Below are 17,859 nucleotides of genomic sequence, written 5' to 3'. Positions count from 1 at the left end.
ACGGAGCTGGGGTGTTCATTTTGGGCTGTCTGCTGCCAGGGTGATTCTGTACACCATTCCCTCTGCTTCCCCACTCAAACGGAGGAAGGTGTGATGCAGGGGAGAGGCTGTCTCTGGCGGTTTGGATGTGCTTGTGGGACCTGATAGGATGTGTTGTGATGGCAGAGTGCAGGTAGAGGGGGACTATTGGAAATAACTCCCTCAGGAGCAGTGTTGCAGAAAGGGAGTGGATCTGAGTTTCCATTTCTGCCTATGCTGGATTGTTTGCTGTGAAAGATTGGTTGCCAGCCTAGCTTTCTCCCCACATCATCCCCTTTGGCCTTGGCCAGTTCCACTGCCCAGTTTTAGCTGTGGCGGTTGTTTCTCTTATCCACCCACCTTCACATCTGGCTTGACATGTTTTCCTTAAAGCTGCCTAAATAATTTACCTTGACTAAGAGCAAACAGCAGTGCCAGCCCCAGACGAAGCTTTCTGAGAATGACAGTAACTAGAGGGTACTTGCTGTACTGGACATCGAGCCGTGGCATGCCTGACTCTGCTGGATCCAGGTGTTCCAGATTTCTGTCAGCCTCCTTCCTGAGAGGACAGGGGTTCTGCCTCACAAAGCGGAGCTGCTCTAGGCTGAGAGGATTAGTTTCCTTAAGTTCTGAAAATCCTTGGGATGTTTTCCTTCTTTTTTATGGGAAAAAATAGTTTGTTGGGATTATGCCCATATTAGCTCCTTCCCATGATGCTTTCCCACCGCTGCTCCTCCTGAGCCTCAGGCTGAAGAACAGCTGCTCCCATGCTGCTGTGCCTATTCCTCAACTTTTACATTCTTGCACCCAGACTCCTCAAAGAAGAGGAAATCAGTGAGCTGTGCTGCTTCTCCTTGAATCAAACATTAACCAGATCCTTTGGTGTGTATGGTTCCTTCTCTTGGTTTATGTCCAACGCTGCTTTCACAGAGCTGGTGCCACAGCTGTTGGGCTCTGAGGACAAAAACGTGTTCAGCCAAATGTCCACAGAGTGAGGATCACTGTCACCATTTCCACATCGCTTGGCTCATTGAGCATCACCAACGGAGCTGGGAATCCCGGAGTAAGAAATGCCCAGAAATCTGTGTATGGGGCTCGACATGTGGCCCCACCCTTGGCCATCCAGCCTGCCTGCCAGGGCCAGAACTGCCACATCTCAGGGGGTCCTGTCCCCTTATGCTGCTGCCAAGGGTCTCACCCTGCACGTAGGGAGTGGCTCTGGTCCCAGGGACAGTGCACCCGTGCTGTGCTGTGCAGCTCTGAGGAGTGGGGAACAGACCGGCTACTTCTCGACAGTGCATTGTTAAAGGTTTCGCCTCCCCCAAAATGACACATTGCAAGCAAAAATAGAACAAGACAGAACACATAGACCCACCCCCACCATCCCCACCACCCGGCAGCCAAGTGCATGTGGTGCCAAAGTCTCAGGTTTAAAAGCTGGTGCTTTGTCACCCTCCCTCCCCTCAGCCTTGCCACCACCTGCCTTGGCCTGGCAGGCGTTCCGGCAGCCCGGTGGGTGACCATTGCACCGAGAGCAACCATGCTGCTGGGATGATCGCCACCCAACCTGCCCTGTGCACTGGATCTGGCCTCCCTCTTCACCTGGTGGGTCTGGGGACGGGGACAGCTCCCAGCTGTGGTGTTTGTGCCAGAGGTTCTCTCACCTGCTGCAGAGTGGTGCTGTTGAAGTGGCATGAGGGATGCCTTTGGCCAGGAGAGCCACCTCCGGCATGGCGTCATTGCTCAGCCCAGCATGCCGTGAGCCAGGGCTGTCTCCTGTGGATGATGAGGGAAGCTGCCTCCCAGCCAAGGAGCAGGGTCCAATTCTGGACTGCCGCCGGCATGTGCTAAGCACAGTTGGACCAGGCAGAGATCTGGTTGGAAAAACTCCAGGAAAGGAAGAGCTGCTCCCGAGGTAGTAGAGCTGTCAGCTGTTTGTCAGTAGCACCTAACGAGGCTGTGGCCTGCCTTCACTACCCTGGATCCTCCATGGCTTCAGAGCCAGTGTTTACACTTGCAGGAGAATTATCCAGACTTCATGAGTCCAACTGTGATCCTATTCTGGGACACAAAGCCCATTTACTCTCACATCCATGGATTTTTAACATTGGAAATGGCTGGAGCAGAGGTTGGTGGTGTCTTGGGGGAAGGGCTGGAGCGGTTTGGGCTGGGTGTTGGGTCAGAGAGGAGCAAAGAAGCCATGGCACCAGAACCCACACCCTCAGGACAGGCAGCCACGTCTGGAGAGTGGTTTAGGCATGAGGGTGAACTTCTCCCTCTGAAGCCAGATGAGCAGGGCTGGGGTGCATGTTGCCAGCCAGGCTGTCAGGGCTGCAAGGCCGAGGCAGCAGGGCTGAGCTTATCCAGTGAGCTGCACGTGGAGGCAGAGGTGTCTGTGACACATTCCTCTGTCACCCAGCCCTGCCCCAGTAATGTCAGGGGGAGCTGGGACAGAGCTGTCCTGCAGGGTTGGTTGGACTGGGAGGAAGACTGCTGTCACCTGTACAGTAGCTACACTGTGCAAACAGACATTGGACGTAGTCCTTGCAGAATGAGTTCTGCCTCAGTTTCCCTGTGGGAGTCACACAGGGTGGCTGCTTCTGGGGCTGCTGTGAGTTCATGCTGAGTAAGCTCTGAGAGGGGCTATAACATCCAGAACCGCCTGGCTGGGATCTGCTCAGCCCCAGTGCTGTTCTGCTGAGGAAGAGGAGGCATATCCAGGACAGACCTGGTGGTTTTGTGGCAGCGAGTGGCTGCTGTATTTATCTGTGCTGAGGCCATGAGGCATTTGCAGCTGGTGTCTCACCATGTGTGCATTTGCACCGGTGGGTTTCTCCCATCTCTGATGCTCTGCATCTGCTCTCACAAGCTTTGGCTTGACCCGGGCCCTCTGCCTTCTCCTGCACCCTTTGAGTTCTTCCCGGGAAAGGCCCAAAGGGGAACAGCCTGGGGGAAACAGCCATTTGTTGATTCTTGTCTGGTTCTTTGCTGATTGTGGGGAGCCACCAGCACTTGTGATGGCAACTCCCAGTTGACCCACCTTCCCCCACGTGTCTTGCTGGCAGGTTTGGGAAGAGCAGGGTGGGCTGTGCTTTGGCTGGTGTGACCGCTGTGCTGGAAAGCTGGGCTTCTCGTGAAGGAAGGCTGCAGAGAACTGAAGGGTGCTGTGGGTATGACTGTGGGGTGTTGAAAAGCCCCCCACACTGCTGCCCCTGAAGGTCACAGAGGAGGAGAAAGGGGCCCACACCACTTAGCAGGAAACACCCTTTTAGGAGGGAAAAACCCAACTGGGTTTAACATCGGGACAGGTTTATCCTCTGGTTCATCATGTGAGGGTGGAGGGGTGGTTTACCAAGCTGGGATGGAGGGCAGGAGCCCCGTGAAGCTCTGCCATGCCTGGGCAGACCCCACAGCGTGGGGACAAGTCCTGTGAGGGCACTTAACCAGCCAAGCTGTCCCAGGCTGCACACAGACCCTCGTCCCTGCCAGGGGCTGTTGTGGGGTGGTCTCTGGGACAGTTGTGCCCTGAGAACGAAGCTGGGTGCCACCGCTAGGCTGGTTCTGGGTGGGGATCAGGGGACGCGTGAAATGGTGCTTGGGGACGTGCTGCTGCGTTTCAGTGTGTTTGCTTCCCGTAGAGTGCGCGTGGGGCCCCGCAGACCCTGTCACCACAGCCCCTGGTCGCCTGCACCATTCCCCCTCTCGCCCTCCAGCCTGTTCAACTCCTACAATCTGGGGGCGGTTGGGAAGCGACAGCTGGAGCCAACGCGCCAGCCCGGTGCGCGCTGCCATGCCAACCCCGTTTCCATGGCAATGGGCACCCAATGGGTGACTGCCAGGCAAGGCCAAGATGCCTGAAAAATGATGTGGTACCCCCCGAAATGGCCAGCTGAGGGTGGGAGCCCACAGATACTGCTGGTTTCAGTGCTGCCTGCAATGCCTCGGAGCGGATCAGAACCATCCTGGGCCACAGGTGTGTGTAACAGGGTGGATGAAACCCTCAGTGCACTCCGTGAAACCACTGAGAGAAAAAAAGGGGGAGGTGTGTACAGCGCCTTTGACAGCCCCCTCCGACCGTCTTACAGCCTAATTTAATTAAAATCGTTGGGTCTTACATAATCCTCAGGGTGCCGTGCTGCTGGAGCCACCCCCGCCCAGTGCTGGAGAGGGTCCCGCAGTGTGGGGGTGTCAGGAAGGCAGTGGGACACGGGGAGATATGCTCCCCAGGACCGACTGTGCCCTGGGGCTGCTCTTCACTGGCCCCCCTTACATTAGTCCCTGAGCCCCATGTTTATCCAGCTCCACATTGAAGTCTAGGTGTGTATCAAAACATTTTAAAATAACTCTGCCTTTTGTTAGCATTGCAGCTATCTTTAGAGGAGATTTGATTTTATTTGAAAGCCCTCCCTGGGAGGGTTCAGTGGAATAGATTGCCAGCCCAGCAGCTGAAAGGGACACGGGTGTGGCAATTTCCTTTCTTGGCTGGAAACACTGTATTAATTATTGCTTATCGATCTCATAAACCCCATTTTACCCCTGCAGCTGTCTCCTCGGCTTTCTTGAGGTTTCCACAGCTGGAAGAGGCAGTGTTCTGCTCAGTGTTGCTCATGATCCACTTTTCAGGCACCCTGGGCTGGTTCTTCAGGCATCCTGCTCTGCAGCTCCATCACCTCTGTGTCACCAGCTGCCCTGGTCATGGCAGCTGGTGGCTTTCTCAAACACTATAATCAGGATGGGGAAAAACAGTGCTGTGTTTTCACAGTGAACTCAGGTCACAGCCATGGGCCACCACCTCTGCAGCCATGGCAGTGGCTTGGGGGACAGCCCACACCCCCCCATCACATGCCAGTGTCCCTGCTCCAACTGTGATGGAAGGTGGACCAGATGAGGAGCTCTTTGCTGAGTGGAGGTGGCCAGAAAGGCGCCCTGAGCCCACCAGGGGCCAGCTCTGCACCTTTTGGGCAGCCAAATAATTTTGTGTCTCACCAGTTGTCCTGTCAGCAGCCTGACTGCCACTGTGGCACACTGGGGCGAGGGAACTGCAAGTCACCCACGACGGGCAGGGTGGCCAAGGTCCCTCTGAGTCCTGGGGCTACTGACCTGGACCTGCTCCTTATGTAGAGCCAGCAGTGAAGGAGAGGCTGGGCAGCAGCCCAGTGTTGGGGATGCTGCAGGATGGCCGAGCAGAGTCTATACCCTTCCTTTGGGCTTCTTGCATCCTGCTTTCAGGCTTCCTGCTCTCTCCAGGCTCTGATCTTTAACACGTCACCCCTTTCTCCCCCCACCAGGAGACAGGAACAGTTCCAGACAAACCCTGACAGCTACAATGGAGCTGTGCGAGAGAATTACACCTGGTCCCAAGACTACAGTGACCTGGAAATTAAAGTGCCTGTGCCCAAGCACATCGTCAAAGGCAAACAGGTAAAGTGGTGTTGCTGGTGTGTCTTTAGCATTTCCCTTTCCATCAGGGTGCCCAGCTTTCCCGGGAAGCTGTGTTTGGAATGGGAAGGCTCCTTATCCTTTGTTCTTCAAGAGAAGGATGTGGTTGTGCTTTTTTCTCTGGTGTGTGTCTGGTGGGGACTGATGGTCCCAGCCTGCTCATGTTCCTGTTGAGCTGCAGTGTCCTCTACTCTGTCCCAGCCAGGCTCTCTGGCACTGCCTGGCCCTTTCTGCACTTTTTCTCTCTGTTTCCATCACCTGCACATTCAAACATGGGTTTCGGAGCCTGGCTGTTGATGGATGCCCCTTCCTCAGTTGTGCCTCTGATGCCTTCCATTTGGAAGTGGGAGCTGCTGGAGCAGCTCTTCTGGCACTGCAGAACTGCATCAGGCACAGCCTGTGTGTGGCTTGACCTGGTCTGGGTGGAAGGGAGCTGGTCTGGGGTACAGGCTGAGGGCCAGCCCCTCTCCTTGGCTGGCTGTGTGGGCAAGAGGCAGAGAGGTTCCTGCTTGGCTCAGGCAGGAACCTCTCTGCTCTGCTTGTGGTCACGTTGTTTTTCCTTCACTGCTTCTGTTCCCTCCCATGGCTGGTCTTGGTTGGACCCAGAAGTTCAAACTCTTTCGAGTGTTGCCCTCCCCATGGCTGATTCTGTACTTTTCCATTTGGGAAGCCTGTACTCCCCCACCTCCTGCTCTCCTCTGCTTCCAGGGCAGCTGAAAGGAGCACACTGGGGTTTGTCACCCGCTTCAGCCTACACAGCTCCTCGGCATGCCAAGGAGTGTCACTGGCAACAGCAGCAGCAGCAGCAGCCTGGGCCGGAGGGGTGAGGGAGCACATGGCTGCCACAGGCACAGCAGGGCCCTGGGAGATGCATCTCTCCCAGCAGGTCTCTAAAACAAACCCAGGCTGTTTCTTGGAAGGATTCCGGCCCATCCAGACGGATGTTCCATTCCTCCGCATCATACTGCGATCACGATGCCTCTCCCTGCCCATGGAAAAGTGCCCTCCTTGCCGGGGGAGTTGTGTCCTTGCCAAAATCCACACTGGGCTCTGTCTGCCCTGTCCTTGGCCATGGAATGATGCAGGGGCCTGCAGGAGCTCATGGGAGTGGAGACAGGATATGCTTTCCCGACCTTTCCTTGGCTCAAGACTTTGCCGTCACTGTGGAAAAGTCCCTGCGCCTCAGAGTGGAGGGGGTTTCAGGACAGCCCCTTCCCACACCAGTGCCCATGGGCACACAACTCTGCCTGCCCTTGCCCTGATGTCTGCCCATGCTGCCCTCAGAGCAATCGGCTGTTCAGGCGCTGGACTTCCCTTCTCCTTGTGCTCTCTGTCTCCTGGTGTTTGTTCATGCCTCTTGGGGCTCCCCTTGGCATCTGAGTTTCCATTTCCAAGTGATTCTTTAATTCTTCTTCAGCCTCAGGGGAATGGGAGCAGACAGGCTGAGTCTTGGGCCAGAGCAGGAGGGTGCAGAGCCATTATAAAGCTCCATGGACTTTGGTTGTGTTGTTGATGGGTTCCTGTATAAGAGCAGCATTCCCCTGCATTCATACACCTTCGTATTTTTAAAAAATTATCAGGTTTTTGGCTTTTACCTGCCCAGGTGAGATTAAAAATCTCCCTATTTGGTCCCTGGGCTCAGAGTCTGCCCAGCTCTAATGCTGCTCTCAGTCTTCCTTATGACACTTTTTGGGATTTGGGCTGTTGCTATGGCACATTTTTGCTCTGGTGAGCTTAAGGTTTCCTTGTATGGAGCTCAAAAAAAGTGTCCTTGGAGCAGGAATGGGTGATGGAGTAGCTGGTCCCCACCTATCTGATTTACTTATGGGTGCAACAGAGGCCCACCTATCCGAGCACTTAAATAGAGATAATGACTCTAGGCCTCTCTCTCTGCTGGGCTTGGAGGAGACAAGCTTGATTCCTCTCTCAGTCTGTGTTTGCTTGTTTGATCTGTGTGGGCGGGTGTGGGCGTTCCGTGTGCACAGAAATCACCGTGGTGTAAAAGCCGTGGCACAGAGCTGAGAGCTGGCTTCCCTTGGAAGCACTGAGTCAACCAGGAGTTTTGGGGGTCAGAGGTGCTCATAGGGAGTGCATGGCAAGGGACAGGCAGCCTTGAAGCCTCTGGGGTGCTTTCAGGGGGATGTGTTCCTTGCAGAATTGCTCTTGGCCTTCCCCCAGGTGTGGACTGTCCACAGGCACCACCCTGTGCATATGTGAGTCCTCTCAGAGATGTCCCTCCATGCACAGAGGGGCAGGGCTCTCCAGTGGGGTGTACTCTGCCCCTGTACCCTGTCCCCGCTCCTGGGGGGTTGGTGTGCCGAGCGAGACCTTCTTGCGGGGCAGTTATAGAAACAGGTGTTGCAATTGCTTCTCACTCTGGCTGGTTGCACAGTGAAGGGACTGGGTGAAGGCTGCCCAGTTTGGATCCCTTCTTCCATTTGGGTTTCTCTGCTCCCTCTCCCAACACCTGGCTGGTCCCAGAGCCACCTCGAAGCTGCCCCTTAGCTCCAACAGCTGCCTTGTGCTGGGAATAAAACCCCTCTCACATTTGGTTACTCCTGTCCCTGTGGACCCCAAAGCCACAATGCTGCATCTGTGCCTTCCATGTGTCCAGCCTCCCCGACCCTCCACACCACAAAGAAGCCCCCTCAGAAGGTGACTCAGGAGTCACCTTCCATTTTTTCCCTGGACCCCTTCTGGACAGGCCCTGTGCCGTGCTGAGAGCCTGGCATCAGCAACCCTGCCCTGCACCCGGGGCCTGGGCGGGTAGTGGTGGTGGAAGGCAGAGCCTCATCCTCATACCTCATCCCTGAAGTGAGACCTCAGCCCTGGGCTGGAGGGAGCTGCTCCATGCTCAGCCCCTCTGGAGGTGTTTCCCATCCAGGAGCAGCTACTCTCGTAGAGGCTGTCCACAGCCACATGCCGGGTGACAGCCAGTTGTTCTCTCTCATCCTCATGTTCCTTCCCTGATCCCCAGTGACCGTGGTCTTGCTCCCCACCATTGTGTCAGAGCTTAGTCCTGTGTCACCCTGTGCTGTGTGCGCTGAGCCTCCTCTGCTCCTGCCAGAGCCCTGGCAGCTCCCTGTCACACACAGCAGGTTCAGGGGCTGTACCCAGGTGACATCAGTCAGACCCGACCATGGTGCCCTCCCTTGCTGGAGCAGCTCTGCCTGTCTCCTGCCTGCATGGAGCTAGTGAGCCGCTGGAAATCTCCTAGGTAATGGATAATGTAATAACATTTCAAATGAGATCTGCAGAGCGGGAGGAAGATCTGGGGGAACTCTGGGAGAGAATGCAGGCAAATCTCACCGCAGTCTCCTCCTCTCGGCCCAGTGCCGGGGGGCCACAATCCTGCCCCTTCCCAGCCAGGTCTTCCCTGCAACCCCTGGCCTGGTGCGGGCTCTGCTGGCAGCAGCTCAGCGCTGAAGGGGACAGGAGAGAGCATATGGTCTCTCCGGAGACCAAGGATACTGCGTGCCTGTCACAGGCTGCCTCTGTCTCCCCAGGGGACAGCCATGTCACCTGCGTGGCAGGTCGGAGCAGGGTTCCCCATATGGCTGCTGTGGGCGGGAGCTGGCCCCATTCCTGGGGACAGAGCTGTCCCCATCGCAGGGAGCGGGGGAGCCGTGCCGGGGAGCTGTGCCGCAGCATTCCTCCTGCACGCGGCCCCTCCTCGCACGCCTGATGGGAGGCCTGGGCTAAGCCCAGAGCTGGCTCCAGCAGCGGAAGCAGAGCCAAGGAGTTTGCTTTCGGCACAGTGCAGCAAAGGGGGGACGAGCTGCTGCAGCCCTAGTGTAGGAACCCCCCAAATTGGCCCCGCTCAGCCACCAGGATGACACACACCCATACCCAGCTCATCATGGTGACAGAGGGGCACACAGCCTGCTCCTAAAGAGCTTCAGTCACAGCAAGTAGGTGCCAACCTTTGAGTGCTGTGTGGAGGCCTGTAGCATTACAGGTACACATTTTCTCTGTGGGGAAACTGAGGCACTGGGTAGAACCAGCTGCCTCGAATCCTTCAAGGACCCCAATTGCTGAACTGTGCTGCCTTTCCTCCTTGGAGAGGTTCCCTCACTCCTCCAAGCTGTCACTGTTTGCTATGAGATGACAGCGGGATTCCCACCCTCCCGCTGCAGGCAGTGCTGGAAGCTCTTCTCTCTCTCATCCCTGGCGAGTGCACTTGACCCCACACCCCAGCTCACACAGTGAGAGGGCAAGCAGGAACACTCCGGATTATTGTCTCTCTCTCTGTGTTTCCAGGTGTCTGTGGATATCAGCAGTGGCGCAATTCGCGTAGCGGTGCTGGAGGGGAGCAACCAGCATGTCCTCATGGAAGGGAAACTCACCCACAAGATCAATACGGAGAGTTCCCTGTGGAGCCTGGAGCCCGGGAAGTGCATTTTGGTAAGGGCAGTCTGCACCAGCCATGTCTCCTTGGCTTGCAGCTGCACTAGGCTTGACCTGGGAAACTGCAGCAGCTGGAAGTTTGAGCCAGGTGGAAAAGGCTCAAGAAAAGGCTTCTTTTCTGGGAAAAGATATATGTCTGGCTTTGCCTGTCCAACATCTGGCTCATGCTGTCCTTTCCTGTGTGCCATGCCTTGCCTCCCTTGCTCCTGAGGTGCCCCTCGGGGTGCTGGCTGAGCAGCACATCTGTCAGGCTGGGCGAGGGGGTCCCCAGCTCCAGCTGCAGGTGGGGGAGCACAGCTGTTACCTGGGGGTCATCACTGTCCCCGATCCCAGCACATGCCCCTGCACTGCAGCGCCGGTCCTGCACACCTGGCCTTGCTGACTCTGCCCTCCGACTCTCCTGGCCCTGCTCTGGCCCTGGCATCTTGGCAGGTGCCTGTTTCCTGCCATTCCTTTCTGTCCTGCCATGGGATTCCTACTTAACCTGTTTGAAGTGGACACTGTGGCTCGTTCTCTGTCTGCCTTCAGCAGGCCTGTGGTTTGCTGTGTGACTGCTGCCCCAAATCATCCCTGTCCAAGTGGTCCAGGGGCTGCTGGCACCCAACTGTGTATTAATGGTGGATTCCCAGCCCCAAGCCTTGTTTCTGGTGTGTTCCAGATGTGCAGGCTGAGGGTGTGAGTTCACCTGTGTCCACAGCTGGAGCTATTGTGGGGGCTCTACCCATCGCCCTGAGATCTCAAGTGTCAAACAGTTCCCAGACTCCTGTGCCAGTTTGGGGGCCAGGATTGTGCTGGGAGTGGAATTTTGCTTCCTGTGGCCATCTTTGCCCTATCCTTTTCCAAGCAGAGTTTCCAGAAGAGTTTCAGGAGTCCTAAGGCTGTCGTTAGACCCAGGAGGGGATACATGCCATCCCTGTGGGGGAGGGAACAGACTCCAAGCCTTTCACCCCATGACACAAGAGTGTCAGCAGATGGGCACCCAAATCCAAGCCCCCTGAATGGGAAATGGAGTGGGAATGTGCTGCCAGACTCGGGAATGCTGCAGATGGTGTGTAGGGAGGCTGCTCAGTGTCACCCAGCCACTGCCAATCCGTTGGGATGTACCCCAAGTGACAGGCTGGGACCAAAAGGATGAGTGAGGTCACTGCAAGGGAGAGGAGATTCTCCGATGCTGTCAGGCTAGTGGAGGGATGTGGAAAGGAGGTTGTGGCTTCTTTTACATGCATTTTGTAAATGTTCATAAACATCTTGAATATTAGCTAATCTGGAAAAAGAAACAATCCTGGAAAAGTGTAAACTTGTTGAAGAGGAGATGGCCCAACGGGTGGCTGCTCTCCAGCATGGAAGGGAGTCCCGGGTGGGTGTTCTCAGGATCAGCAAGGGAGGTGATGGGTCTTCAATACCCGTCAGAGGCTGGGAATGGTGTAGGCGGAGTGAGACTTGGGGCCTTCTGAAGTCACCACGGGCAGCATGGGGAGCAGAGTGGGCCCATCACCCCCAGTTCCAGAGCTGGGTCTTGCCTCAAATTAGCATGAACCCAGGGTTGTGAGGATCTCCAGCTGGCTGCCAACATACTGATGGTGGGATGAGATCTCGCTTGAAGAACTGTAAGGTAACTGGAGCAGCGTGAGGAATTCTTGCCCAGGAGCATCTCCTTTTCCCATGCTCAGAGTAGCCAGAAGTGGTTTGCGACTCCTTCTGATTCATTCATCAGGAGACACCCACTCTGTGGGAATGAATTGCTTTGTTCAGCGCCTGGATGGGGCTGTTGGGGTTTGGTTGGGGCTGACGGGGCATACAGACCCTTTCTGTACCCCAGTTTGTGTATAGCTCTGTGTGAGCTTCAAATACAACTGTTGGGGATGTCTTCCTCCTGCAAGGTGCTACCTGGCTTGCCTCCATTGGACCCAGGGATGGCGTTCCCTGGCAGAATGATGATGCAGCCAAAACCAAACTCACCCAGTGCCAGTGCTGGGGTTGTCTGAGGAGATCCTGCCCACCTCGGGGACTGCTTGGGACTCCTCGGTGCTGCGTGTTTGTGTTTTGTGAGTTGAGGTGATCCTTGCAGCAGAGCTCAGTCTGTGCGCCAAGGGGGTAAAATCTCTCCTGCTTGGTCCTGTCCATCTGGGAAGGTCCCAGCTCTGTGCAGAGAGGCTGTTGAGTTCCCTGTGCTCTTGCAGGACATGTCAGGGATTGTCAACCCCTTGTTCTCCAGTCTGCTGTTACCGCTCTTTCATCATCCTTGGCCTCCCTGTCCTCCTCCCTTCTGGGATGCCGTTCACAGATGCTCCAAAGCCAGCCTCCCTGCTCCCCCAGCTCTTATCCTGGGAAGATTATCTTGCCTTACAACCCCTCTAAGCTCTGCTTCCCCCATCCTGCCTGGCGGTCTTATCCATGTATCCTCTTCATTACGTGTCACTCTCTCTCCACCAACCACAACACTCCCCTCACCAGCATTCAGAGGCCACTCTGCCTTCCCCTTTCTGCTCCATGGGGTTCTCTTGGCTGTAGGCCAGCCCAACACCAACATATTTCTCATTTCATCCTTTGGCACAGCCACGTGTGCGGCAGCAAAACTCAGCTGGTGTCATTCTGCAGTGGAGTGCTCTGCCGACATGGGGCAGGGGTCTATCCACACCTCCTCCTGCTCAGGATTGTGTCCCAGGATGGTCCCGCTGCCCATAGTGCTGCACCGTACCCTGGCCCTGGGTGTGTGGTGTCATCCCTGTGCTCTCCCTTCTCTGTCACACCCGCTCGCTTGTCGAGAGCGAGATTAAAATAACCTCGCATGAGCTGTTTTTAGCAGTCCCCGTTGGGTGTTGTGCACAACACCATTTGGGATTATTTTCGTTTTGGAGGATTTTTCCCCATTTCCCTCTCTTTTTCTCCTCCTCTCAGCCTTTGTTATCCACACTTGGGCTTTTGTCACCAAGTCCTGCCTTGAACACATACTACAGTCTTGGCTTGTCATCCCTTGAGCCACGAGGCCAAGGGGACATGACTCCGTGATGCCTCTCTCAGCCCTGCCCTCCACACAGTGCTAGGAATGCCACTGCTGCCTCTCCTGTCCCCCTAAACACCTCCCAGTGACTTTTGAGGTGACTTTGGGCTGCTGTGATTCCAGTAGGAAAGCAGGCAGAGAGAGGTTGTTTCCCCAAGACCTACTTAGACCCCTTGCCAGCATCTCTCCAGCTCTGAGAAGGTATTTGGGATTGGAGAAGAAACCTCGTGCTATGGCAAAGCCCGGCACTGACAATGAGGGGTCATAACCTTCCCAGCAGGGTGTGGAAATGGGACATGATGCCATGTCCATGCCAGTGATGCCTTTCACCTGCTGGAGGGTCCCTCCTGCCGACTTGTCTCGTCATTCCTCACAATCCATCCTTACCCCTGTGCTTTTCCATGGAACAGCCCTTCCCTACGTGGCTGAGACATGTTTTGGACACTGGCTGTGGGAAGTGAGCACTTCAGTTTGAGGACGCTGCTCTCTTAGGATACAGCATTGGAGTGTGCCCCCCGCGATCTCCCTCCCCTTAGGCCGCCATTGCAGAGGCTGTTCCTGCCTCCCTATGCACCCCAAAAGACTCAGCAGGGCTTTTATGCCTTTGGGACCCACCAGGCAGATCCAAAGCCTGGCCAAAGGTGTGGACACGCTGCAGGGACCTCATCCTTCCTCTGGCAAGTGACTGCATCTCTGGGGTGCTGGGGGGTCAGCCCAAGCTGTTGACTGGGAAACTCAGCAGTAGTGTCAAGTGCAGCAAAGCTTTGCCTTGTCTGGAAGCGACAAACATAATCAGGTCAGGATTTGTCCTTGTGGAAAAAGCCCTGCTTCCTCCTGGAGCCCCCATTTCTGTAGCTCTCCCTGAGGGTGCCTGCAGCCTCATGGGGGACTGTCAGCCAAATGCCAGAGCCTCCTCGGTGGGTGGGTGGATGAGGGCTGGTGTGTGAGACCTGCCCAGAGACCTGCCACAGCCTCTCATCTCTCCCTTACCCCCACCTTTGGGCACCCAAAGCGCTTGGAAAGGGCACCAGCTGCACTCCATCACCACAAACTCTCGTAACCCAGATGTCAGCCAAGCATGGGCTGCTTCCACAGAGAACATCAGCAGTCACAGTCCAGGAAATCAACCTGTGTCCATGTCCCCCATCCTGGAGGTGAGACCTGTCCACGGTGAGTGTTCCAGCACTGCCTCTAACCACAAAACCCCAAACTCACAGGGATAGAGCAACCTTTGCCCTGGACCATGAGCATTTCACATCAGAAAGTGGGGCTCCCACCTTGGAGTGAGTCCCACTTTGACAGCTGTCCCCCTGGAATAAAGAGGGTTGAGCAAATCCCCTCAGGCAGGCTGCAGTACACTGGTATGGAGATGGGGTGATGCCTGAACTTCTGCAGCACCTGTCTGTTCCTCTGCCATCAGACTGCCTCTGGTAGGGATGTACCAAGCCATGCATGCTCCCCAGTGATGCTGTGAGAGCATGGCTTGTGGTGGAGCCATCACCAGGGAAACTCACACCCCACCAGCACTGTGGGGACATTCCTCATGGTCCAAACCCTGAGGAGCCTGAAGGATGCTCCTGCTGCAGGCACGGACAGGCCAGGGCTGCTGCCCCTCCGCTTGGCTTGCTGGCTGAGGGGTGATGTTCTGGGGGCTCCTGCCATTCCCTTGCCTGCCCACCCAGGGTTGGGAAGCCCAGGAGCAAACCCTTGGCAGCTCTCCCTCCCCTCCGAAGTGGAACTGTGCAATTAAAAGGAGAACAAGCATGCCTGTCTAGCTGGAAAAACTAACGCCTTCCCCAAGTTGGAATATTTTACCGGCTCTGCTCTCCCAGAAGGATTAAGCCCCAGCCACCCCCTCCTGTATTAATTGGTTCCTTTTCTTCACACTGCGGAGATGCCTGGCTTTGTAACGGGAATGGCTGCCTGTGTTCTCCCCTCCGGAGCCGTTGAGCTTCCAGGGAGTTTTGAGCAAATTGTATTGTCTGCCTTTATTGATGATTTTGCAGAGCCTAATGAATGTCATAAATCTGCCCTGCTGCTGGGATTAGTGCTAAAATAACATAGAAGAAAGCAGCTCCCTCTTCCTGGAAAAACAAAAAGCAGGTCGGAGTTCCTGGTGTGAGATGCCCCACGTTGGCCCTGGCACAACCCCTCCAGCCAGCCAGCTCCATGCAAGGCACTGCATCAGGGATGCCCACGGCTACGGCCAACGGCTTTTCCCAGCAAGGATATTGTCTGGAGCATCCTCATCCATCCCTCAGGTTGCTGCCGAGCCACGGTGCCACAGGAAGCAGGTGCTGGCAGTGAGCTGAGGTAGCACATTCTCACCTCCTTTGTCACCCACGCTGCCACCCACAGAACCAGTGCCAGGAGAACTGAGACCAGGGCTCCTTCTGGGTTAGAGAAAGGTGAGAAAGGCCATGCCAGCAGCCCCAGCCCCACACTCCACCGGACACAGTCTCCTTGTCTGACAGTCCTAGGTTCTGTTGCTGCTGCTCAGTCAGCCGTGCGGCCCTGGGCTGGTGTCACCCGTGGGCGGTACACCACTGAGGGACACTGGTCCTGGCCTTGAGCCATGGTGTGGACAGAATTTCAGCCCTGGGGTCTGAGCTGGGGCTGCAGAGGGCTGTGGTGGGGTTGTGCAAAACCCTTGGACCGCTGAGGGAGGGAGGCACAAACATCCCTCCACCTCTGCCAACCATGGGGCTGGATCCTTGTGAGCTGGACCTCTGCTCCTGGGCAAGCCCCATGCTGCTGTCAGCATGGCCAAGCTCTGCATCGCTGCCTTAGAGCTGTGGAATGGGCCGGGGTACCATGTCCTGGGCAGGATGGGGGCTCCTCTCCCTACTCCCTGACCCACACCTTGTCCATAGATCAACCTGAACAAGGGGGACGAGTACTGGTGGAATGCTATCCTGGAGGGCGAGGAGCAGATCGACATTGACAAGATCAACAAAGAGCGCTCCATGGCCACAGTGGATGAGGAGGAGCATGCTGTGCTCGACCGCCTCACCTTTGACTACCACCAGAAGCTGCAGGGCAAGCCCCAGAGCCACGAGCTGGTAGGTGCCGGCCACCCTGCGCCACCAGCCCAGCCTGGCCCTCCCACTGGCTCTCTAAGGGTCCCATTCCCAGGAAAAGGTTGCAGCATGTGGCAGTCCCCCAGCTCTGCTCCATCTCAGAGTTCCTCCTCACTCACTGTCCCCCCACATCAACATTGTGGGGGCATGAGGTTCAGCTGGTCCATCTTTTGCCACTCACTCCTGTCTTCCCCTTCCTGGCATCTTGGCAAATGCCCATAAACCTGCACTGTTGCCGGGCCCCACATTTGTGTGCCTCTCCCCAGAGATGGCCCTGCTCTGGGATGAACTCGCATGGGTCTGGGCTCAGCCAGACCCAGGAGCTGCCTGGTGCTGCCCTGGCTGCCATCTGCCCTGTCCTGGGCAGTGAGGAGAAGTAGGGGTGGTGTATGCCCTTGGCATGGACTTGGGTGGACTGCTGGTGTCTCCTATGTCCCCTTCCGTTGGTTGGGTGGCCACGCAGCCCTGACACCTGTGGGACAAGGGGCAGGGGAGGGCAAGGGGCACGGGGGGCAGCGTGGGGTCACCCTGGGCTGAAGAGAGCCTGTGGCCTCTTTGCAGAAGGTGCACGAGATGCTAAAGAAGGGCTGGGACACCGAGGGCTCCCCGTTCCGTGGCCAGAAGTTCGACCCCTCCATGTTCAACATCTCCCCTGGCGCCGTCCAGTTTTGACGGTGGCAAAAACAACTGAAAAACGAAGCAGGGAGAGGAGAAACCTCCCGGATGCCCACTGGGACTCTCACACTCCGTGCGGGTGCCCATGACCCGCTGCTCCACGCTGCCAGCACCCATCGGTGCGGGGAAGCCAGGCGCGGGCAGATTTACATCCTGTCACCACGGCAACCCGGGCGCCGAGACCCCTCTCCTCCCCTGCCTCCCCTTGCCTCGCGCTGCCGACGCTCTGTGTTTTTCCGGAATAGACGGATCATGTTGGGTGACATAATTATTATTTTTGGTGGATGAGTATGCTGCTTTTGGGTTTTCTGGGAGTGTGGAGCCCTCCCCACCCTGACTCTGGGCAGCTTTGCCCCTCGTGGGCAGGGCTGGGTGCTGGGTACGGGCAGCAGGGATGAAGGGACACATGCGGGAGCCTTCCCCTGCCCTGCACCCTGCCTGCACTCTGCCTGCACCCTGCCCACCTGGCACCCCCAAATCCCCTTGCCAACCCTGCTCTGGGGTCTCCCATGGTGGCTGTGCTGCCCTTGCCCCCTGCCCAGCCCCGCGGGAGTCTTCCTTCTGGTTTCCCCCCAACCCCATCACTGGAGGGTGGTCAAGGCACCCTGGGGTGGGCAGAGACCCCAGCCAGACTGAAGGGTTTGCTTCTGCTTCCCCAGGGGTCAGCAGGGAGCAGTGGGGGTGTCCCTCACAGCACTGGGGTTCGGGGGTGGCTACAGACCCACCCCTTGTAGCCAGCAGCCCACCCCTCCAGCTAGTGGGCAGGAGCCCCAGGAACATGGGCTTCCCTGGCATGGTACTTTGGGATCTGAGAGGGGGGATGTGGCAGCCCTGGCTCCCCCCAGGCCCGGCCTGGCTCTTGCAACTTCCCACTGCCCCTCCTACCCTGGGATAGGTAGGCTGGGAGTCCCCGGCCGTCGCCCTGTCCCTCCATTCACCCCACACCCAGTTTGCAATAAACAGATTTCTCACGGGGGGCCTGCGAGTGATTCGGTACCATCCCTGGGGGACAAGTGTGCCTGACCGCCGCCCCAGCGCCTCGCTTGTGGGGGAGGCACGGAGACACGCGAGGAGGACGCCTGGGGTGTCTGTCTGCCAGCATCGGCCCTGGGCATGTGGAGGATGTTGGGGTCCTGGGGAGGCTGGATATGGGATTCCTGTGGGGCAAGGAGTGGATTTTGTGATCCCCGGGAGGGGGTGGATAGAGGATACCCCGAGGGGGGCTGGATTTTGGGGTTC

General features: G+C 56.8%; 1 protein-coding gene across 1 annotated transcript in view; it reads left to right on the top strand.

The window, feature by feature from the left end:
• Nucleotides 1–16,894, top strand: part of NUDCD3 (NudC domain containing 3) — a 29,417-nt gene extending 12,523 nt beyond the window's left edge. The window contains exons 3-6 of the mRNA XM_029963994.1: nucleotides 5,307–5,439; nucleotides 9,718–9,861; nucleotides 15,739–15,927; nucleotides 16,507–16,894. Of these exons, the coding sequence (XP_029819854.1) occupies nucleotides 5,307–5,439; nucleotides 9,718–9,861; nucleotides 15,739–15,927; nucleotides 16,507–16,617 (577 nt within the window). The 3' untranslated portion in view covers nucleotides 16,618–16,894. The remainder of the gene's footprint in view (nucleotides 1–5,306; nucleotides 5,440–9,717; nucleotides 9,862–15,738; nucleotides 15,928–16,506) is intronic.
• Nucleotides 16,895–17,859: the final 965 nt, after the last annotated feature.

Source organism: Manacus vitellinus, unplaced genomic scaffold, assembly GCF_001715985.3.
Source record: "Manacus vitellinus isolate BGI_N305 unplaced genomic scaffold, ASM171598v3 scaffold_105_pilon, whole genome shotgun sequence".
NCBI classification, from domain to species: Eukaryota; Metazoa; Chordata; class Aves; order Passeriformes; family Pipridae; genus Manacus; species Manacus vitellinus.
This window is presented reverse-complemented; position numbering and strand designations above follow the sequence as displayed.